This window comes from Podarcis gaigeae, assembly GCF_964106915.1.
Source record: "Podarcis gaigeae genome assembly, chromosome: 10".
In the NCBI taxonomy this organism is placed as follows: domain Eukaryota; kingdom Metazoa; phylum Chordata; class Lepidosauria; order Squamata; family Lacertidae; genus Podarcis; species Podarcis gaigeae.
The window spans coordinates 19,952,130-19,976,562 of NC_139686.1; the positions used below are offsets into that span (position 1 = coordinate 19,952,130).

The 24,433-nt window shown below is 41.7% G+C and overlaps 1 protein-coding gene across 1 annotated transcript; it reads right to left on the minus strand.

Annotated features, from left to right (window-relative positions):
* Positions 1 to 3,489: 3,489 nt before the first annotated feature.
* Positions 3,490 to 24,433, minus strand: AMN1 (antagonist of mitotic exit network 1 homolog). Its single transcript, XM_083700942.1, has 7 exons — positions 24,263 to 24,433; positions 17,995 to 18,127; positions 12,610 to 12,754; positions 10,591 to 10,808; positions 7,072 to 7,128; positions 6,344 to 6,455; positions 3,490 to 4,072 (listed from the first exon to the last, which is right to left on the minus strand). The coding sequence occupies exons 1-7, from the start codon at positions 24,310 to 24,312 to the stop codon at positions 3,999 to 4,001; spliced, it is 789 nt and encodes a 262-aa protein (XP_083557068.1). The 5' UTR covers positions 24,313 to 24,433; the 3' UTR covers positions 3,490 to 3,998.

Below are 24,433 nucleotides of genomic sequence, written 5' to 3' on the forward strand. Positions count from 1 at the left end.
CAAATAAATGAGAGGCACAGTGGTATATGGTTACCAAGCTCTGGCCTGGCCTCCTGCCATTCTGGCCAGCACTTATATTTCCTTAATCCAGCCCCCTTGCTCCTCCTGTGGCTGCCTCTATCCAATCAGCCTGGTTGAAATTCCTATTGGCTGTTTGCTAGAACCAATCACAAAAGATACACCCATTTCCTTTTAACTTTTATGGAAAATAAAAAGCTATATATTCTTCTATCTATAAATGACAAATAAGTAGTAATATATCTTACAATTGTCTCAACAAGGAACCTTAATTACCAGCTCACCTCTTGCCCTCCTTGCCCTATTGCCCTCCAAAACAGATGGCTAATCTTAAATTTTTATCTTAGACAGATGTCAAGGATCTTAAGTTCACATCATCATTGAAAGATCTCCTTCTTTTGGAGGTCTTTAAACAAAGGCCTGACAACCATATGTGTGCTCTAATGATGTTTCCTGCTTGGCAGGGGGGCTGGGCTGATGGCTGACTTAATTTCAGGATAGTTACAACTCTTACAACCATATGAAATAAGAATCCATCATTTCTTAAATCCTTTGCATAATTACATTTAAGCCAATATATTTAATACATTATCATAGGTAGCTTTTTAGAAGAATAAACCTTCTCAAAGTAAAAGGAATGAACAGTTTACAGCCTCAAAATAAAATAGGAAGAAAACCTCTTCTTCTGTTTACACTCCCCTTCTCCAGCCATTTGCTCTTGGCCTTTTAACCTTAGGAAAATATGGCTCAAGTTTAATGGGAGGCACATGGTTTTATTTTACTATTTACCAACTCTTAATTTAACCACTCTTACAGCCTAATTGTACTCTGTAACATGCAAGGTCAGTGACCTCGCTCTCAGCCTGTAATTCCCTTTTTACGACTTTGAGAATTGTTTTCTGCTATAAATCAGGGAGAATAAACATTGTCCAGGAGAATAAACATTGCCAAGGTTCTTAGGCAGCTGGTCTTCTGCCTGGCATAAACATTTGAAAATCTCTAAGCTCTTTTTAAGATACAGACCCTGATCAAAAATATAAGCTTTGATAAAAATGCAGGCTTATGATTAGATGCCTCAGTACCACTGTAACTCATATATCTTTTTGGCTTCGGTTATTTAACAATATGCTATTATTAACTGCCTAATACACATAATGCCTGTATTTTCAATACCCATTATTTCATGTTATTCTGAATAAAAATAATCTCATTAAAAATGTAAAATCTACATCAGGGCAATAACCAGGACAACCAAACTGCCATAAAATAGCATGTAGGCTTTGACTTCTACAGAATGTTTTATCAGAGGAGTGGGTGTGGGATAGAGTTGGTTGCTGTCAAAGCCACAAGGATGTATATCTTCTCACAATCTCAAGAAAGAATGTGGCAAGATATATCAGACATTCAAACAAGACTCCCACTATGTGCTATGCAGCTTTAAAGTTGCACTTAGGGCAGCTGAGATGGAAAATATATAAAGGTTAGCATTTTCCCTTCCCAATTTTTGAAAATATAAAATCAAGCTGTTACCTAGATCTGTCTCGCTCCTTAGGTGAAACACACAGGTTCCTTGGTAGACAGAAAACAAGGAATCAAGAGAAAGTAGGTAGCTTTTATATTAACAAAGCTAGATGTTAATTTTAGGTGGCATGCTAGGTAAAAAAACAAAAAGAAGTCAAATTGGGTAGTTTTACTTAGTACTTGGAGTGTTCCGTCAGAGAATAAAGTCCCATCTTTGAGTAGTATAAGTTCAGTTTGCAACCAGCTGTTGAATGGCTGAATTCGTTATTATCCAAGTCATTTAAAAAATGGTAGGTGCTTTTATTAATAATATAGCTAAATGGGATCTCCAGATTCAGAGACAGCATATCTCTGAAAGTCTGTTTGGGAGGGAGGGAGGGAAGCAACAGATGGTGGTTTCCCAGATACATCTGGCTGAACATATGGGGAACAGGATGCTGTACTAGGGGCTCTTCTGCTAATTCTTTTTTTTTGGGGGGGGGGGATCCAGCCTCTGGTATGTAGGCTTTGAACAGAACAGCAGTCATTTCAAGAGTAAGAACATACAAGGGGGTCCCCACTTAAGCAAAGGTACTGTTGCAGTCGCCACACACATTACTGGGATGCACATGAGAGAGGATTCCCCGATTCTGCCCCCATCCCCTTTTGGAGCTGAAAATGGTGCACTTGTCAGCAGAAGTGCTCATGCTGATCATGCACAAGTGGGGAGGTGCCAGTACAGGCTTTATTAAATAGAAGACATAAAATGTAAGACCCTCACCTGGTTTAGCTGGCCAGTCAAAGCCATTCTCAGGGTGGGGCCACTGTTGCATGCTGACAGCTTCTAGGAGCCACAGGTGAGAGCTGAGTGCAGGGTGGGGACCAAAGGTGGACAAAAGGAGCATGATGTATCCCCCACCAGAGGTACAGCCCCTCCTCAGTCCTAAGTATACCTACTAGAGAGTAAGTCCTATTAAACATGTACAGAGTCGGTCTACAATTCAAAATAAATTTATAAGGGTAATTACTTAAGCCAACCTTGTTATGCAGTTACATTCCCTTAAATGCATTCTATTGCTATAAGTAAGCAATTTTCAAGTTCAAAAATATTCAAACTGTTGCTAACAGCCACAATGAAAATTAGATTAAATAAAAGACAGCAGGTGTGGGTAGATGAATTAAAGCTGTGTGGTTTTCACTAAGGCTGAAAACATTGTACTGTTGAGTCAATTAAAGCTGTTAACACAGATCTGACTTTCGTGCTTTAATCAGGCTCTAATCAAAACTGTTTTCTGCAAAAGAAGCAGCCCAGAGCACACTAAATAGAAACACAAAACCTTTCTTCATTCAGATACTGGGAACTCCACCTTCTGCCCTGAACATGTTCATTTATTCCTTTGATTATCCAGCACAACCAGTGGAAGTGTTCTCTGAATATTTTAAGCTTGTATTCTCCCTTGGTCATGAAAGTCACCGCTAGCAGCCTTGAAGCAAGAATGCAGTGGGGCAGATATACCGTATTAGTAACTTTAATGAGGCTGTTATTAACAACCATAGATATTTCTATTTAATATTTTGTGTTATACAGGTATATAATATAAATTGATACAAAATGAGATAAAAACAGAGCTTTTTAACGTTCTATAGTATACTATGCTGCAGATGGACAAGACAATCAAATCCTATTGAAACCTTTCATTTGAATACTCATTTTTCTCTGGCAATGCATGGGCTGCACATGATCAAACAACTCTTATACAGGGTTTAGGAAGAAATCCAAATTCCTAGACTAGATAGCAGTATACCTTCTAGTTTTCACTACTACGTTCCTCACTGGGCCAGAATGTGTTATCTTGGCTAGGAGATATTAGCACAAAGTCATATGTTAACCTTTCCACCCAAAAACAGAAGCAATGAGTACTATAAACACATGCATTAATTCTTTGGAATGAAAGAAAATACATTCACAACTTGAAGATGGTAGGAGCATTTATTTCAAAACAAGAACCAGCATGCAGGAAACAAAACTTCATGTCTCCAATTATAATGGCTACCTAGAAACATAACTGACCCTCCCCAAAGTGATGGCTGCGCAAGTGACCTTACAAAATGCTTAGATGCAATAGTGGCTGTCAAGTCTTGCTGGCTCACCACCTGCCACATCACATTTTCCTGTTAGTTCTTCACTGCCACAGAACTTAACATTTGAACATAATGATTCCTGAATTACAGTTCTGACCTGTTGCTCTTATATGAACACTAACAACTTCCTATTCGTAATCCATCATGTGGAGTGGAAAAAAGAGCAGCATTCTCATTAATCAATAAAATCAACACGGCATTAGTGCCACTACCTTTGGCAGTTGAAACAGAAACGAAGCATGCCAGTGGGAGACAGTACACTCTACAATACCAGAGACATGCCGTTTCGGGAGTGGTTCTTTCTTGAAAAAGAGATGCCATCAACAACTAAAGAAAAATCAATAAACAGTCCATGAAACCTGCTTAAACTTATTTGGTCCAACCAACTGTTCCAGGGCTTCTCGAGAACGATCTGCAAAACAAGGAAACAAGGATGATAAAATACATTGGACAATTCAATTTTCTCTAGGGTAAGAAAATGCTAGGTAGGAAGGGTAATGCAAACGAATAATTTAGGGGGAAGAAGGAATGAGTTTCAGAGATCTTTCTACAAGAAATGGGCCTCCAGATCAGTAAATTGATGCTGCTATTTGCTGCATCAATGCTTTGCAGGCTCTTGTAATAAGCTTATTCTTCTCTTCTGGTTAAGCAGGTTAAGACATGTTTGTTTCAACATGTTTTCAGTTGTTTATATTCCAGTGTTTTCTGCAGACATTCATTCATTGTTTTTACCTACTTTACCCTTCACTGAATGGTCCCATACTGAGTTACAAAAACCTCACAATAAAACAGCACGCTGTATTAAAAACATAAAATAAAATGACCAAACTAACAAAACAGCAGCACAGAACAGCAATGCAGCACAAGGAGGGCAAGTTATTCCACAAACAGAGAGCCAACACAGAGAAGCAACTCTCACACACCACTGCCTATTAGACTGCATAGGGCAGCTGAAGGGAAGCTTTGCTTCTGCACATGAGTCTGGCAAACGGTTCTAAGCTGAAACATTCCTAGAATGTTCAGTTGACATTGAGTTCATGAAAACATTGTACCCTGACCTGTTCTTAATGCATAGTTCATCTACGGATGAATGCTATATCAATCATTAGTTATAGTTTAATAAGGAGGTTTTCATGCCTGTCTAGTTCTGTGTTCCCTTTCCCAGCCTTTAATCTATTGATGATTGATGCCTATATGCAACCCTTGCATTGTATTTGTGTTAACCAATCAGCAACAAGCACATATGTGGCAATGCTGTAATATTCAATAAAAGGGACTCCCTAAGACATGCTCGAGAGATGCCTCCCATATGACACTTGCCATTCGTCTGTCGTTTATTTCAACCCAACAGGCAGCAGAACTGCCAAGGGAGCCTCCCCTGCTGATCTTAGCACTAGAGCAGGTCAATGTGGTTGTTTTGCTATTACGTATTTATGGGTTTTACTTAAGTTGCTTTGAAACTGTTGTTCTTATTCTCATCTGTTTTAAACCACCTTTTTGGGGCGGAAAACACCCAATTTTGATTGAACAAAATGTACTAGCATCAAGGCAAAATAATTTTAGCAACATTGTATCCAGTACCCTTTTTCTTCCCCAGGGAGTACTCAAGGATACGCAGTACTGGCACCTCTTTTTGTTGCTAAAAAGTGTAGCGCTTACTGTAACAACTTCTTGGGAAAAAGCACTGATTGTCTCTGATGCAGCTGAATTAAACAATTGCTCTGATAAACAAGTGTATCTGGCTAGAAGCCACACAGGCATACTGTCAAAACCTAAGTTATACAAGAATGTATTTGGCTCATATCCAAGCATACGAAGAGCAACTGTTTAACGTAATTTGTTTAGCTAAGTTGTGAAGGTGGACTGATTGAGTCAGGACAATTTAAGGCTTTTTTTTTAGAACAGGAGAGATAAGCATATTGTTTCAAGATATGTAGCAGGGAGTAGTGGTGTACCATTCTGTCTCTGAAGACTGTTAGAAAAATAGAAACATGCCTCTTATTCCCATTTTAACAAGTTTAATTGTGTTGCATTGTGGTAAGGAAACATTTACCTATATATTTATTATTTACTGCTCTATTACTGCTTGTCTACCAACATCTGCTTTTGACTATGATATCAGCCCTCCTACTGACCTAAGGTTAAATGAAATTCCCATGCCTAGCATTCATTTCACCATTATCTGTTGCATTCTTTCAGTGTACAAGGACATGTCCTGATTAAAACAGTTAGTTTTTATCTACTAGGAGGGGACAGTGAATACAGAATATGGAGTTCTAACTGCTCAAAATGGATTCAAACTAGAAGGAAAAGGGAGATTTATCCTTCAGCTTGCAATGAAAAACATATTTGAAATATAACAGCTAAAAGAGCAGCAAGAATATATCAAACCAGCAAACCAATGCACAATTACATGTACGGCAATATTTTAAAACCATTTAAAAGAGCAAAGCTAATTTAAAATCCAGTCCACTCACAATACCAACCAACATAAAAAACATCTTTAAACTCATTTAAAAGAAAATATGGGGCCACTGTTGAAAATACCCTGTCTCTCGTGCCCACCAGTGAGATGGATCCTGCTGGTGGGTCTGTGAGCAGTGCCTTTGAGACTGATCTTAAGGCTCAGACAGGTTGACAAAATCTATTGTTGATCTTAGCTAGTAAGCAGCACTTTAATCACCTGTTATCAGTGGGCATCCATGGAACAGAAAAATGTATATCCTTGGACAGCAAGTGAGAACAGCTTCCACAGCAATGTCAGTCAGATTCACACACCGTTCCATATGGATCTCCTATTTGGGATAATGAATACTAGCATCAGCAACTGTTACAGACAATAATGCAGGGGTCCCCAACCTGCAGCCTATGGGCCGGAAGCGACCCAAGGAGGCAATTTAACCAGCCCATGAGCCGCCCCCAAACCAAGACGCCCACTTGGCGAGTCCCTACGCGCTGCATTAAACCAGCGCAGCATGGCGCAGGGACTCCCTTCCACGGCTCCGGAAATAGCTTCTGTGCATGTCCAGATGCTGAAAATCACTTCTGCGCAGGTGCAATTTTGGGTGTCTGGGCATGTGCAGAAGCGATTTCCAGGTCACGGACATGCACTGGTCCAGCCCACAGAGGATCTCCGCGGGAGAATTCCAGCCTTGCTGACCCCGCAATAATGGAAAAAAACCATATGAGTAAGAGTCACCCTGCTGGATCAGACCAAAGTCCCACCTTGTCCAGCAGCATTCTGTTTCTACAGTGGCCAGTCAGATGCCTATGGGAAACTCACAAGCAGGGCATCTAGTCATCTTTGACTAATAGCCACTGATTTAATTCTTTAATTCTATAAAGAAATTTAAATAGTATATTTAAATTTACTAATGATAATGATTTGTACTAAACATGTTGAAAAATTACCTTTAAATTCTTTGAACACATTCCACTAACAAGTGCTATTACACCGTCATCAGTAACCTGGATGGGACAAAATCAGATTTTTTGTTGGTACACTGAATAAAAATATAGTAACTGTCCACTTCAAAAAACCAAAACATTAAAGCAATCCTGTAAAAAACAACAACCATAGCAACTTCAGTCTGGTTTTCTTCAATTTGTATGTCTTATAAACTTGAATTTTACACAAATGGAAGCCAAATTAATATATTCTCATTAAATGACAGAAAAATATTATATATGTGCAAGAATGCCACTTTTTCAGCCCTTTCTCTGACTTAGTACAAACAACACACTAAGCCAAAGCATGGCTTAGCAACAGAAACAGAGGAAGCTTCCTTATACCAGCTCAGACCATTGGTCCATCTAGCTCAGTATTCTCTCTCCTGACTGGCTCTCCAACAACTGTAGGAGATCTCCATGGATCTTCAGGGTTTCAGGCAGAAGTCTCTCTCAAGTCTACCTGGAGAGGCCAGGGGTTGAACCTGACACCTTCTGCATGCAAAGCAGATGCAGAATTTCCTATCTCCATTTATCTCTCTGTTAGGACACTCCTTTGTTTGTTAAAACTCAGTATTTTATATTAGCGGTGCTGCTTAGCAATCCATGTATGAACTCTCACCAATCCCTTCTAGCAAGGAAAAAACCAGATTGCTTCACGTACATCCTGTATTCTAATGTGAAAGAATTAAACGTTGAAAATACATGAAAGGAGATCGGCCAGGCGGAACAGTATCACTGAATTTATGTTAATGTAGAGAATGAATATATTAATCATGGATGATTAAGAATAGATGTTTGTAGACAGGTAAAAAATTAATTAATTAGATATTAATTAAAGTAGACCTTGAAGGATGACAATGTATGATCACATATTATTATAATGAGAAGGCTGGAGTGGGCTAGTAAAAAGAGTACTGTGTAAGGGTTTCGATTTGATTTAGAATTATGACCATAGGTTGTAATTCCTATGGGGAAGTTGATGTAATCATTTGATTGGCTACTCAGAAATCATTTGTGTAACCTGAAAGTGTATAAGAAACATGGCTTTGCTGTTAGTTTCTGTGCAGCTGCGTGGAGTCACAGGACTCTGTTTACATTCCAGAGACCTTGCAATTTCATGGCAAAGGGAGACGGGATGTGACGTTAGTGGTTTCCTGTTCCCTTTGTTCCTTTGTTCAGTTGCTCTCTGCTTCATAGAGAGAGGATGTATTTTCTGTTCTGCGTAGTTTAGAAATAAAACTCTACAATGTAGCCAAACCTCTCATCTCTTCCCTGTGCTGGTAACCCTGCTGGATAGAATGTGCTTGAGGCTCAGGTCATTAAACACATCGGAGGCGATTTCAAAGGCTCAGCTCGGAGGAAGATGAGGCCTTATCAGCTTGGCCAAGCGGAGTTCTGACATTTTTATGGGGTTCTTGGAAGCCTCCTCATTTTTTAGGCTGTGCCTATGTGCATCTGTATTTCAGTCTTTCTATCTTTTCACTTAAAGCCTGCATCCATTTCTTCTGAGTTTCTGGAAGGGATACTCCAGTCTAGGAACCCCTTTTAAATTTAGCCAAAAGCTGTGATACTCTATATGAAGGTTTGCTGTGTTTATAACTGCTTTTAACCTTTCTGCCATTAGACACCCATTTATTACCTTTCAAACTGGAGACCCACAAAGATTCAAGAATAGCAGACAGTTCCAAGCAAAAGGGAGCTTCCTTGGAAAAGTCACATTCCTGATCTGTAATTAGCTGGAAAAATAACTTTCGCACCAAATTATGGGGAATATATATGTCTCATTCATATATGTATGTATGTATGTATGTATGTTGAAGAGCAGCAAGAGTCAGAAGAGAAGAAATAAACAAGCAAAGAGAGGAACAGGAAGAGTGGTTCTGATCAGAAAATGGAGAGGATCAATATGGAAGAGACCTCCAAGCATGGCGTGAAGGACACCGGCTATTTAATTGGTTTTCTGCACTAATGTTATGTGATGAATTGCTCCCTCTGATTATGCTTTATATTAATGCACTTGCATCACTGATTGCACCTATATTTAATTACGTTTCTGGATTTTAATTATTCCATGCCTTTGCCGCATTGATTACTCCCTCCAATGAATCGCTCCCCCCATCTGAATAAATGAATTGCTCCCCCTCCTAATAGAAGTACCGTAGTTAACTGAGCCTCAAACCTGCAGATTGTATATCGTGTGATTGCTTCCAATATATCAACTTATAAATCTTGGGTGCTTTCTTTTCTTTCACAGATTCACATATTGCTAAATATTAACCTTGCTTAGTGCAGCCACACAGTGCCTGGTTTATTGGTCAATTCTCACTAGTTTTGGCAGGGTTTCCCCTAGCCTGACTTGATCTGCAGTTCCTCTTCTAGTTTCCTCTTTCACCTTATCTTTTCCTTTCCTTTCCTTTCCTTTCACTTCCTTTTTTATTTTAATTTTGTATCTATACATTATTCTTATTATTCTTATTCTTATTATTACCTTATTATTCAGTAGCACTACTCAACCCCATTATCTTCTGTTAACTCTGCATTAGCTGTGCATGCAGCAGCCCTTAACCTCCGGCAGCCTCAGCAGTAGTGTTTCTGCTACAAATAATCACAACAAGTCCAAACTCTTCCTACGTGATACTGCAGAATCTTTGTCTTACCAGCCCTCCATAACTGGTCTTGCCAGGCCTCCCTGTCCCCATACTAGAAGACAGACCATGTGCCTACCAACTGTTGCGTGGTTGGATGCCCAGCCAGGAGCCTGGAAGGAGGCACTGCCTGCCCTAAGAAGGCCGTAGGTAAGGACCTCTTGGGCATTTGTCCTACAAAAACCAGGGAGCAGACCAGAACCACCATGGACGACCAGGTTCCAGGAACATCTAGGCACCAGGTAAGCCCATCATCTTCTGGCTCTTCTCCACAGTCGTCAATAGTTGGCTCTCACTGTCTTCCCTTCTTCTCCTTCCATTGTTCATATTACATATTACAGTTTCCTGCATAATTTTACTGTAACTATTCAAATCAGTTTTCCACTTTTCTATCAATCAAATATTATTTACTCTGCTGAATTTATTTTAATACTGCACTCTGATAATGTAAGCTACATTAAGTTAAAACCTGCACTCTGATAATGTAAGCTACAAATGTAAAATGGGTGGAAGGGGAAGGGAAATGGGAAACACTAGATTTACAAGCCAGGTGACAATGTTCGCAACAAACTTCACTGCAATTTATAGATAAGAGCCCACATTTCCTGTGGTAGGCTCAAAACACTCATTTTATCTAATGCAACCACACTAGGCAAAATTAAGGTAACTGTGAAAGCAAAAGAGGCCAAATGCACTTTTATCAAGACAGTATCTCAAAATACCAATAGCAATTTAGTGAAGTAATAGTCAGTTCTCAAGAGTATCATTTTAATCATGCCATTTTGCAAGATATCTATGCCAACAAGATACGGTATATATTTGCCAACAATCTTACTTGGGTAGATGAAAAATCCACACTATGTAAAGACTGGCAGTTCTGTCCAAGAGCTTGCAGTGATGTATCTGTAATGCTGGAACATCCACCTATGTTAACTATTTGCAAAAGTGGGCAGTGGAGGGCAAGGGCAAGGACTCCACTATCTGTAATGTTGCTACATCTTTTAAAAGAGACTTCACGTAAATAAGGGCATGACAAGGCCAGTGCTGCAACCCCTGTTGGATAAACAAAGCACATCATTCTCATGTTCATCTCCAGAAGTTTAAATAGAAGAGCATATTAGAAGAAATTATAACTTTAAGAGCAACATATCAAAACACTTTGGGCATTAATATTACAAATTACAGTCAAACCTGAGGGATACTAACCTCAAATATCAATTCTGCTTATAACGTTTGAATGCTGGCCACTTTGGGCATCATATTAGTATATTCATTGTGCTCTACTAATAATGGTTGCAATTCAGTATACAGTGGTACCTTGGTTTATGAACTTAATCCGTTCCTGAAGTCCGTTCTTAAACCAAATCTGTTCTTAAACCGAGGTGCGCTTTCCCTAATGAGGCTTCCTGCTGCCAGTGCCCTTCCACCGTTCAGCTTCCGTTTGTAGATGAGGTAAAGTTTGCAAACCGGAACACTACTTCCAGTTTTGCAGAGTTGGTAAACTGAATAGTTCATTAACAGGGTTGTTCGTAAACCGAGGTACCGCTGTAGAGTTAAGTGTCCTTAGGACCACTGGTGTGAATGGGCATTGAACTCTTGTTAGCTTGTTCTCATCTAATCCTTCCTTTTCTATTTGTATGACCGGTACCTAAAATGACATTCATTATTTACATTCATATCCCACCTTTCTACTATAATAGAACTCAAAGTGATACACATAGGATTCTGAAATGGTCTCCCAGACTTGGACTTCAGCAAGGTTGATGTATCATGTGCCTTTAGGCCAGGGCGGGGAACTTGTAGCCTTTCAGATGTTTATAAGACTCCAACTCCCAACAGCCCCCGTCATCCTAGCCAATGGTCAGGGATGATGGGGTTTGCAGTCCAAAAATATCTGGAGAGCCAGATGTTCCTCACCCTTACTTTGCAGCACACCCTGCAACCTTGTAAGATACCTTGAAGGCAATCTAATCCAGCCCCTTGCTCAGTGCAGGATCCACAATGGAGGATGCAACTGCAACACCCCTGAGAGATGGACATTCAGCTTCTGCTTAAATACAGTGGTACCTCGCAAGACGAATGCCTCGCAAGACGAAAAAGGCGCAAGACGAAAGGGTTTTTCGTTTTTTGAGTTGCTTCGCAAGACGATTTTCCCTATGGGCTTGCTTTGCAAGATGAAACGTCTTGCGAGTTTGTTTCCGTTTTCTTAAAACCGTTAATACCAGGGTGCATCCGTGCTTTGCAAGACGAAGAAACTCGCAGAACGAATTAATTTCGTCTTGCGAGGCACCACTGTACCTCCAGCAAAAGAAAGCCCTCCAGCTCCGGAAGGCAGCTTGTTCCATAGCTCTGACTTCTTTTGAAGCTTCCTTTCTAACTGCCTAATGTTCTAGCCCAAACCATCTACTTGTGGGCTTCACATAAGCACCTGGCTGGCCCCTGTGAGAACAAGATTCCAGGCAAGATGTGCCCTTGGCCTGAAGCAGCAAGACTCTTCTTATGTCAAGTCTCTGGCATCTTCAGTTAAAAGCTCCTCACAAAGCAGGGTTGCTATTTGCTGGGATGACGTGGTTAGCTGCAGCCAGTAAGAGCAGATGGTGCTCTGGGCTAGATGGATCAATGCTCTGACTTAGCATAAGGCAGCTTCCTGAGTCATGAAAAAGCTCAAAACTACAAAGAAAGAGCATGTGTACAGCCTTCAGAGCAAACGTATGGAAGGAAATCCAATCTTCTGGATATTTATTTACTAAAAATGATCATGAGAATCGTATTTGGGGAAGAAGAAGAAGAAAGCCTGAATGAAACTTAATTTCTCTCACTGTCCTTTGAAATAAATATAACATAGAAAACAAACCTTCTGAAGTGACTGTTAGTCTGCTGCCTTTCCAAATGTTCAAGTTGATTTTCTTAAGCTGTTTGCAGTTACAAAGCTGTTGCAAGGCACTATCTGAAACATCACAGTCCCGAAGGTCGAGTGCCTCTACTGCAGGGTGCAAAACCTAAAATGAAAATATTTTTGTCAAGCTCTACGTGGTGCGGCACAGGAATGGGGAACCTTAGGCCTGAGGGCCAAATGTAATCTTCCATTCCTCTTTATCTGGCCTGTCAGGGGCTGGTGGTGGTTGCTCGCGAGTAACCAAGCAGGACTCCGACCTGTCTTTTACAGGTTTTATTGGTCCAAATAAATACAGTGCAGAAACACAAAGTTCATGTCCGTCCTAGTCGCTTGCAGGTTCCGGGAGTGGCCCCTTCCGGTTTCTCCCCAACATAAGAACTTAGACACCCCAAATCTCTGCCTCCCCTCCTTACGTTTCACCCCTCTGCATAAGCTGGGTGACAGAAATGGCGTGTCTGTCTCCTGGCCAGCTGGTAGCATCTTTGAGCCCTCCCCTCGCCTGGCTATCCCCTTCCCCCTCCGCTCCACTGGAGGTGTGGCTTTCCCCACCGCGCTGGATGAGGGGCTGCTCCTCAGAAGCCTCGGAGGCTCTCTGTATCCCCCTGCTTCCCTCCCCAGCCCCGATGGCAGTCCCCTGACATGGCCCTTGGGACTCTACCAATAAATAATAAATTCATTTAATATTCATTAAGATTTTAATGAGCTTTTCTGTCCTTACTCACAAAAGACCCTGAAGTACTATCTGCAAAATGCATGTTTGTTACCACAGCTTTATTTAAAACAATAGCAGATATGCCTTGTCAGCAACAGATCAGTATTACATCTAATTTATTCCCTCCTGGAAGATCTAGCAGGTATCCCAAGCTTGTCAAGGGGTCAGCAAATAGAATTCTTCTATGGATAATAAAATTACTGTGCCCTCTTTCCTTAGGCAAGCGGTTGATCATTTTGCCAGTTTATTTAAGCTTACGGATTTTAATAGCTTTACCATTAGAAACTGGCCTGTATATGGAAGATGAGTCATGTTTGGAACAGAACTTTAAACTCAGGGAAAGGTTTCAACCATGGTTCCCATTTGAGGCTAATGTAACAATTTAGAAGAGGAGTATACTACGCTGATGGCAAATGTTGCTAGATGCAACTCTACTTCATGATAGATTGTCCCTATCAAATCCAGATTCCTTCATATACTGTATCTGAACATTCTTCAAGGTAATATGAGATAATCAAATTCAGCACCAAAGAGAAGAGGAACTAGCCTAAATGGCAGAATGGTGCAGGTGTGGGTAAATGCAAATGAGAAAATGCAAGTTTTTTGTTTTGTTTTTTAAAGAAAAAATGCAAGTTTTGTTGAAAGAGAAATAATAAACTCTTCTGATGCTTAAGTTTGTTACTTGTTCCTAGCTCCTTATCTGTGTAGGAATTTGAAATATAGCTCAATCAGAAAACTAAAAAACAAAACAAAACTTGACATGTCACTGAACTCCAAAGTAAATTTTAGAATGCCCCATATTATCCCAATGACCTGAAGAATGTCCCTTTCAAGATACACACTTTGTTGTTGTTGTTTAGTCGTTTAGTCGTGTCCGACTCTTCGTGACCCCATGGACCAGAGAACGCCAGGCACCTCTGTCCTCCACTGCCTCCCGCAGTTTGGTCAAACTCATGCTGGTAACCTCGAAAACACTATCCAACCATCTCGTCCTCTGCCGTCCCCTTCTCCTTGTGCCCTCCATCTTTCCCAACATCAGGGTCTTCTCCAGGGAATCTTCTCTTCTCATGAGGTGGCCAAAGTACTGGAGCCTCAGCTTCACAATCTGTCCTTCCAGTGAGCACTCAGGGTTGATCTCCTTCAGTATGGAGAGGTTTGATCTTCTTGCAGTCCATGGGACTCTCAAGAGTCTCCTCCAGCACCATAATTCAAAAGCATCAATTCTTCGGCGATCAGCCTTCTTTATGGTCCAGCTCTCACTTCCATACATCACTACTGGGAAAACCATAGCTTTAACTATACGAACCTTTGTTGGCAAGGTGATGTCTCTACTTCTCAAGATGCTGTCTAGGCCTGTCATTGCCCTTCTCCCAAGAAGCAGGCGTCTTTTAATTTCGTGGCTGCTGTCACCATCTGCAGTGATCATTGAGCCCAAGAAAGTAAAATCTCTCACTACCTCCATTTCTTCCCCTTCTATTTGCCAGGAGGTGATGGGACCAGTGGCCATGATCTTCGTTTTTTTTATGTTGAGCTTCAGACCATATTTTGCGCTCTCCTCTTTCACCCTCATTAAAAGGTTCTTTAATTCCTCCTCACTTTCTGCCATCAAGGTTGTGTCATCTGCATATCCGAGGTTGTTGATATTTCTTCCGGCAATCTTAATTCCGGCTAGGGATTCATCCAGCCCAGCCTTTCGCATGATGAATTCTGCATATAAGTTAAATAAGCAGGGAGACAAAATACAGCCTTGTCGTACTCCTTTCCCAATTTTGAACCAATCAGTTGTTCCATATCCAGTTCTAACTGTAGCTTCTTGTCCCACATAGAGATTTCTCAGGAGACAGATGAGGTGATCTGGCACTCCCATTTCTTTAAGAACTTGCCATAGTTTGCCGTGGTCGACACAGTCAAAGGCTTTTGCATAGTCAATGAAGCAGAAGTAGATGTCTTTCTGGAACTCTCTAGCTTTCTCCATAATCCAGCGCATGTTTGCAATTTGGTCTCTGGTTCCTCTGCCTCTTCTAAATCCAGCTTGCACTTCTGGGAGTTCTCGGTCCACATACTGCTTGAGCCTTCCTTGTAGAATTTTAAGCATAACCTTGCTAGCGTGTGAAATGAGTGCAATTGTGCGGTAGTTGGAGCATTCTTTGGCACTGCCCTTCTTTGGGATTGGGATGTAGACTGATCTTCTCCAATCTTCTGGCCACTGCTGAGTTTTCCAAACTTGCTGGCATATTGAGTGTAGCACCTTAACAGCATCATCTTTTAAAATTTTAAATAGTTCAGCTGGAATACCATCACTTCCACTGGCCTTGTTATTTGCAGTGCTTTCTAAGGCCCATTTGACTTCACTTTCCAGGATGTCTGGCTCAAGGTCAGCAACCACGCTACCTGGGGTATACGAGACATCCATTTCTTTCTGGTATAATTCCTCTGTGTATTCTTGCCACCTCTTCTTGATGTCTTCTGCTTCTGTTAGGTCCTTTCCACTTTTGTCCTTTATTATGGAAATCTTTGTACGAAATGTTCCTTTCATATCTCCAATTTTCTTGAACAGATCTCTGGTTCTTCCCATTCTATTGCTTTCCTCTATTTCTTTGCATTGCTCGTTTAAGAAGGTCTTCTTGTCTCTCCTTGCTATTCTTTGGAAATCTGCATTCAATTTCCTGTATCTTTCACCATCTCCCTCGCATTTTGCTTGCCTTCTCTCCCCCGCTATTTGTAAGGCCTCATTGGACAGCCACTTTGCTTTCTTGCATTTCCTTTTCATTGGGATGGTTTTCGTTGCTGCCTCCTGTATAATGTTACGAGCCTCCATCCATAGTTCTTCAGGCATTCTGTCCACCAAATCTAAATCCTTAAACCTGTTCCTCACTTCCACTGTGTATTCATAAGGGATTTGACTTAGATTGTATCTTACCGGCCCAGTGGTTTTTCCTACTTTCTTCAGCTTAAGCTTGAATTTTGCTATAAGAAGCTGATGATCTGAGCCACAGTCAGCTCCAGGTCTTGTTTTTGCTGACTGTATAGAGCTTCTCCATCTTTGGCTGCAGAGAATATAATCAATCTGATTTCGATGCTGCCCATCTGGTGATGTCCATGTGTAGAGTCGTCTCTTGTGTTGTTGGAAAAGCGTGTTTGTGATGACCAGCTTGTTCTCTTGACAGAACTCTATTAGCCTTTGCCCTGCTTCGTTTTGATCTCCAAGGCCAAACTTGCCAGTTGTTCCTTTTATCTCTTGACTCCCTACTTTAGCATTCCAATCCCCTATAATGAGAAGAACATCCTTCTTTGGTGTCACTTCTATAAGGTCTTGTAAGTCTTCATAGAATTGGTCAATTTCAGTTTCTTCAGCACAAGTAGTTGGTGCATAAACTTGGATTACTGTGATGTTAAAAGGTCTGCCTTGGATTCGTATCGAGATCATTCTATCATTTTTGAGATTGCATCCCAGTACAGCTTTCGCCACTCTTTTGTTGACTATGAGGGCCACTCCATTTCTTTTACGGGTTTCTTGCCCACAGTAGTAGATATGATGGTCATCCGAACTGAATTCACCCATTCCCGTCCATTTTAGTTCACTGATGCCCAGGATGTCAATATTTATTCTTGCCATCTCATTTTTGACCACCTCCAACTTACCCAGGTTCATGGTTCTTACATTCCAGGTTCCTATGCAATATTTTTCTTTACAGCATTGGACTTTCCTTTCGCTTCCAGGCATATCCGCAACTGAGCGTCCTTTCGGCTTTGGCCCAGCCGCTTCATCAGCTCTGGATCTACTTGTACTTGCCCTCCACTCTTCCCCAGTAGCATGTTGGACGCCTTCCGACCTGAGGGGCTCATCTTCCAGCGTCATATCTTTTATATGCCTGTTGTCTTTGTCCATGGAGTTTTCTTGGCAGTGATACTGGAGTGGCTTGCCAGTTCCTCCTCCAGGTGGATCACGTTTGGTCAAAACTCTCCACTATGACCTGTTCATCTTGGGTGCCCTGCTCGGCATAGTTCATAGCTTCTCTGAGTTCTTCAAGCCCCTTCGCCACGGCAAGGCAGTGATCCATGAAGGGGAAGATACACACTACTTTTCTGCAATCAAATTATTTGTGTTTGTTCAACACTCATGAGAACATGGTGACCTCAAATGACAACAGCAAATGAAGAACTAGGGGTGTACGATCAAAAGCTTTGGGACATCACAAATCACAGACCCATACATCCAGGACAGCATCCTCTGGGAACTGACATTAAATCACATCAACTCCACCACTTTATTGGGGCACAATACACTGTCATATTGTTAAAATATACAGAAATGAATAATGAACTGGGGCACTACACTCCAAAATAATGCCCCACCACAAATCACACAGCCAGGAAATATGGCATTGAATTGCATCCAGCCCAACACTTTCCTGGAGGTCATCTCATAAAGGACACTGTCACTAATGTATTATGGCTGAGTCTGGATTAGAACCCTGGTTTCCCAGGTCCTAAATCAACGCTCTATCAAATACACAGCCTTGGCTTTGACTATGGAAAAGACAGCAGGAATAAATGCAAATATAAATATGTATTGTTTGTAAGTCCCAATGATGACAACGTGGAGAGTTGTGTTCAAAGTGCCACCTTACCGTATTAATATTTGAATCACTTATCCACCCTTGGACACTCAATGATTTGATCAGTTTATCTTTGATGTTGGGAGGCAAAGGCTTAATATCTTCCGCATATCTGGATATGTTCCTCGTTAAGCAATGAAGGCTTCTGGAGGGGAGGAGGGGAAAGAACAAAAAGTAGTCATAAGATGACACACTCTCTTGGCAACTTGGGAAATAATTATGTAAGCACGATTTCTTAGACTGTAACAACAGGGACTTCTCTTGGGGGGCGGGGCTATCCAGCACCTAGTACAACATTAGGTAATGAAAAAAAAAAAGATGTACACCAGAGGCAGGGGACCTATGTCCTTCCAGGTATTGTTGTATTCCCATCACTCCTGTCTATTGACTGTGATGGTTGGGGCTGGTGGGAATCCAACATGTTGAAGTCCACCTGACATACACAAACAAGTGGAAAAGATATTCACAAAGTTTACTCATATCAAAAAACATTTAACACAACTTTAAATGAGTTCTAATCACAAATATATGTATATTCAGTTCTGAATGGCTTGGAGCAAGTGTGCAGAACCTTTGTTGCTGAACTACAGCTCCCATCAGCTACAGGAAGCCTGGCCCATGGCCAGGGCTGATGGTAGTTGAAGTTAAGCAACATCTGGAAGATCAAAGGTTCTAAGGTTCCCCACATTAAGCTTAATTATTATTGAGACATTTAGTTTTAAACTGCACTTTGGGAACTTTTAGGTTCCTCAGATGCTCATCAAGGGCTTCTGAGTGAAAATGATCATTGGCTGAAAGGCAGTTTGCTCAATGTGACTGAATTCCCCTACAACGTGTAGCCAGAGTTAGAGAAATCAATAAATTATGACTTCAGGATTAAGGATAATAAACTTTGCTATGATCAACAATAAGAGTGAAGGTGACATTGAATAAGGGTCAGGGTGACATTGCTGATTCACATACTGCTTTAGTCACAAGAACAAAGTCGCGCAAAAATGTTGTAACACTGCAGACTGCCAATAAGCAAAATTATTGCTATGTGTTGGGTTGAAATAAACAATAGACAAGTGAGGAGTGTCATATGGGAGGAATCTCCCGAGCAAATATCGGGGAGTCTCTTTTATTGAATATTACAGCATTGCCGCATATGTGCTTATTGCTGATTGGTTAACACAAGTACAAAGCAAGGGTTGCATATAGGCATTAATCACCAATAGATTAAAGGCTGGAAAAGGGAGCACAGAACTAGACAGGCACGAAAACCTCCTAATTAAATTATAACTAGTGATTGATATAGCAAGACTTAAACAATTACGTTCCGATAGATGTGGTCAACTATGCATTAAGAACAGGTCAATGTTTTCCTGAATTCAATGTGAACTGAACATTCTAAGGTAATGAGGGAATGTCTTAGTATTATAAAGGTTTGTGCAGCATGTGCAGAAGCAAAGCTTATAAGCAAAAACTTCCCATCATGCCACAGTCATGTGCAGAAGCAAGGCTTCCCTTCAGCTATGTAAAATAAATCTTAGGGCAAACAACTATTTATGCAACATATTAAAATACTGCTTTGAACTCTTGGTAATATTCCACTGTATTTGTAGAAGTGAATCTCTGTACTGTGCATGACATTTACTGTATTGTAGCACCCTGCTTGTGGTTAACGCTTAGCTGGAATGAAATATTCAACGCAGCAATAGAGAAATTAAAATAATAATTTATTTGTCAGACAAATAAATGAGAGGCACAGTGGTATATGGTTACCAAGCTATGGCCTGGCCTCCTGCCATTATGGCCAGCACTTATATTTCCTTAACCCAGCCCCCTTGCTCCTCCTGTGGCTGCCTCTGTCCAATCAGCCTGGTTGAAATTCCTATTGGCTGTTTGCTAGAACCAATCACAAAAGATACACCCATTTCCTTTTGCCTTTTGGAAAATAAAAAGCTATATATTCTTCTATCTATAAATGACAAATAAGTAGTCATATATCTTACATTTGTCTCAACAAGGAACCTTAATTACCAGCTCACCTCTTGCCCTCCTTGCCCTATTGCCCTCCAAAACAGATGGTTAATCTTAATTTTTTATCTTAAACAGATGTCAAGGATCTTAAGTTCACATCATCATTGAAAGATCTCCTTCTTTTGGAGGTCTTTAAACAAAGGCCCGACAACCATATGTCAGGAGTGCTCGATGGCGTTTCCTGTCTGGCAGGGGGCTGGGCTGATGGCCCCTGTGATCTCTTACAACTATATGAAATAAGAATCTAGGATAAGGATTTAACATTTCTTAGTTTCTAAATCCTTTGCATAATTACATTTAAGCCAATATATTTAATACATAACATAAATAACCTTTTAAAAGGAAAAGAAATCTTAAAAGGATCTCAGTTTAAGAAAGAAACAACTTTAGAAAAAGACTTCCCAAAATACCGTATTTTTCGTCCCATAGGACGCTCCGTCCCATAGGACGCACCTAGTTTTTTTGGTTTTTTTCCTTTATTTCCCCTCCAAAAGCAGGTCAGGGAAACCAAACCAGGTCGAGGAAGGGCTCCCTGAGCTTGTGGGGCTGGCCGATGTCTGCCTCAGGCGGCAGGCTGCTATCCGCAGCGTGGGGAGCCCTGCGGGGAACCCCTGCAGGGCTCCCCACGCTGCGGATGTCTGTCCGGCGCGCGGGGCGCTCTGCTTCAGGGCGCCCCACCCGCCGGGAGGCAGGCTGCTATCCGCAGCGTGGGGAGCCCTGCGGGGAACCCCTGCAGGACTCCCCACGCTGCGGATGTCTGTCCGGCGCGCGGAGCGCTCTGCTTCAGGGCGCCCGACGCTCCGGGAAGCAGGCTGCTATCCGCAGCCTAGACATCCCTGCCGGACCTCCTGCAGGGCTGCCCGGGCTGCGGATGTGCTCCCGAAGCGCCGGGCGCTCTGCTTTCAGGGCTCCCGACGCTCCAGGAAGCAGGCTGCTATCCGCAGCCTAGACAGCCCTGCCGGACCTCCTGCAGGGCTGCCCAGGCTGCGGATGTCTTCCTGAAGCCTGGAGAGCGAGAGGGGTCGGTGCGCACCCACCCCTCTCGCTCTCCAAGCTTCAGCGAAAGCCTGCATTTGCCCCATAGGACGCACACAGATTTCCCCTTCATTTTTGGAGGGGAAAAAGTGTGTCCTATAGGGCGAAAAATACGGTACATCATATTTCTAGAGCAGAAAGGCCAACCTGGAAGTGCCCTCATTATATTCAGTCCAAAATTACCTTTCCTCTCCATGGTCAGTTCTCTTCATATAAAGCGGAAGCTGACTATACACAACTCTTGGAGAGCTGTTTATGGTAATCTTGGGCATGCACACGCCCGTTTTCTGAATTACAGTTTGCAGGCAATGTACTCCCTCCCTTTCTGCCAGCCAGATGCTTTTTTCCATTTGCTCTTGACCTTTTAACCTTAGGAAAATATGGCTCAAGTTTAATGGGAGGCACATGGTTTTATTTTACTATTTATCAACTCTTAATTATGTTTTCTCAGCCTTTTTTATATTCTGTAATATGTAGGGTCAGTGTAACCTTGGCTCTCAGCCTGTAATTCCCTTTTTACGACTTTGAGAATTGTTTTCTGCTATAAATCAGGGGGGCCCCTTGTCCAGGAGAATAAACATCTTGCCAAGGTTCTTAGGCAGCTGGTCTTCTGCCTGGCATGAAACATTTGAAAATCTTTAAGCTCATTTTAAAATACAGGCCCTGATCAAAAATATAAGCTTTGATAAAAATGCAGGCTATGATTAGATGCCTCAGTATAACTACTATGCACTTTGTATCATATTCGGAGGACACTCTGGTAAACGTATGCTAAGACCTCTTTCAGCCACTTGGAATGAAGAGGAGCATTAGGCATGAAACAAAAGTTGTCCTGTAGGTCGATTTCCACATCAGTATTGGGTGTGCTATAGAGTCTCAGTGCCCTGGATGAACGAATGGGTACCCTTCAGCATGCCCCCAGAATCCTCTGCTCTGTGCCCAGGTTCTGCTGGAAGTCACTCTCAGTAATGCTATATAGGCACTTGAAAAGTGTTTGGAAATCTCTATATACTGTAAATAAAATAAGTATGTTGTAGGATTTGATTATTTGATTATTGTACTTTGTATTTTTTATAAATTTTGTGTTTTTAACATTAGGAAAACCGTCCTGGAAAAAACATTTGAAGAGCACATAAGCAAACAAACAATGAAAATGAATTCAGGGGCTACTCAGTGTGTCAAGGATTCCTGAGATCAGACAAATTTATAGAAATGTCTCCCAATAGCTAGTAGCGTGTTGAAAGAAATCTCCTATTTAGAAACTGTGATGGTTATTTCCAATTTGCTCTGCCTGTGAGTTTCTTAGAGGCATCTCTCTGTCCACTGTTGTCTGCAAAGCTGGATCACTATTCAGATCCATTACAGAATATTTTTATGTAAGCAACTGTAAATTTAATTGTTCAGAATACAAGTAACATGGGAGGTCAAAACTGCTTCCAGTACAATTTTTATCACGTACAGTGGTACCTCGGGTTACAGATGCTTCCGGTTACAGACTCCGCTAACCCAGAAATAGTACCTCGGGTTAAGAACTTTGCTTCAGAATGAGAACAGAAATCATGTGGTGGCAGTGCAGTGGCAGCGGGAGGCCCCATTAGCTAAAGTGGTGCTTCAGGTTAAGAACAGTTTCAGTTTAAGAACTTATGCCCAATTTATTCCCCATACAGACTTCTTCAGCTTCTGTTAAACTGCTTGTGCTGTCAACAGACACATGAGGCTTGTGTGGGAAATACGTCGCTTTTTCATTGTTTCCCTAGGATAAGGATGCTTTTATTGATGCTTCTTATTATAAGAATGCTTTTATTAGTGGATCCTATTAAGACACACCTACCACAATATATAGCTTGGCCATTTTTTGAATAGGATGTTTCTAAGCAACTCTTTGCCTTTCGATTACTTCTCAATTTTTAATGATGCTATATTTTTGCTTTTTCATAAAAGTCTAAAGGTCTAAAGAGCAGCTGCCTGCTAAGATAATAGTGAGCGTAGAATTTGATAGTTTATAGCTGATAGGGTAACCACAAGGGATTCCACCGAATAAGGAATGCAGATTTAGCAAAAGTCATGCAGCTCACTCTTAAGAATCTAGACTCAAGAGCAGCTCGCACCTGTAGCTAGGATATTTGGTGGTCAACTTGGGGTTTGTCCTCTTAGCCTTATCAGATAACAAACTAGCTTATGCCTGCATATGCAACAAAGAGTGGTTAACACATCAAAATAGGACAATTTGAGATAAGAATAAAGGGGTTGCTTGCATCAAAATATAAAATGTAAAGATGCTTTGACAATATTTGTGCAATGATTACCATGGGGAAGTGGGATGGTAAAATGTTAAGGCGGACGCGATATGTTGTAAACATTGCATGCTCCTCCATGGTGGGCATGTAAAGTAGGGACTTTTTGGCGGTTGGGGGGGGGCAGATTATATAAACTGTGTTTTTCCTCATTAGGGTGTGCCTGCATTGGTCACCCATCCTTGTTCAACCATGCTTTTCCTTCAATAAAATTCTACTTCACCAATTTTTGTCCAGATCTTATTATTTAAAGGATTTTGAGACCTAAGTCTTAGGAACCAGGTTTTTTTTGGGGGGGTGTATCTCTAACAGCTGGAAAACCAACAGGTGAAGTTTTTCCAGGTATGAGATAAATGCAGGGTCACCCGAGAAAGTCTTGCAGCTCAATGATATTATTATTATTACAGTATTATTAAAAGCACAGCTATAATGGTCCCAGGGTGAAGTTGGTCACACTTCTCAATAGAAGAACAGCCAGGTTTGTTTATTTATTATATTTTTCTATCCCACCTTTCCTCCAAGGGGCTCAAGGTGCCGTACATGGCTCTCCCTCCCTCCTCATGGAATTTGTATCGGGCTGCTCCCTAGCCCAAGGGCTCTAACCACTACTCAAGGCAAGGTGGAATTTCAGCAGGCTTGCTTGTCGACCAAGCCGCACCTGCTGAAACGGCCTCTTCTGCGCAGCTATTTAAAACTGCTCTCTGCACACGCTCAGGGGCACGCTTCTCCTCGTTGATTTGTTGGCACATCCCAGGGGCAGAATCCGCACAAAGGGCAGCAAAGAGGTTAGCGAAGAGGCGGGGAGGACATAATAAGGGTAACGTTGGAGATGGAGGTGAAATAAGGTGGTTTTCCTGGTGCCGGGAGAGGTTCATGGTGGGTGGGGGGACGCACGAGTGAAGACCCCGCTCGCCCCGCCGGCCACTCACAAGTCGAGGAGGGACCTAACGGCCCCGCTGCTTTCGCTGAGGTAACTCATCGCTAGGCCCCGGCAGCTCGCTCTCGCTTTTCCTCTCAGGCCGGGGGATGTGCGGCGTCAGGGACCGTCCTTCAATTCCTCGCAATTCACGGACGCAGCGCTCTCTATGCCTCAGGCCTTT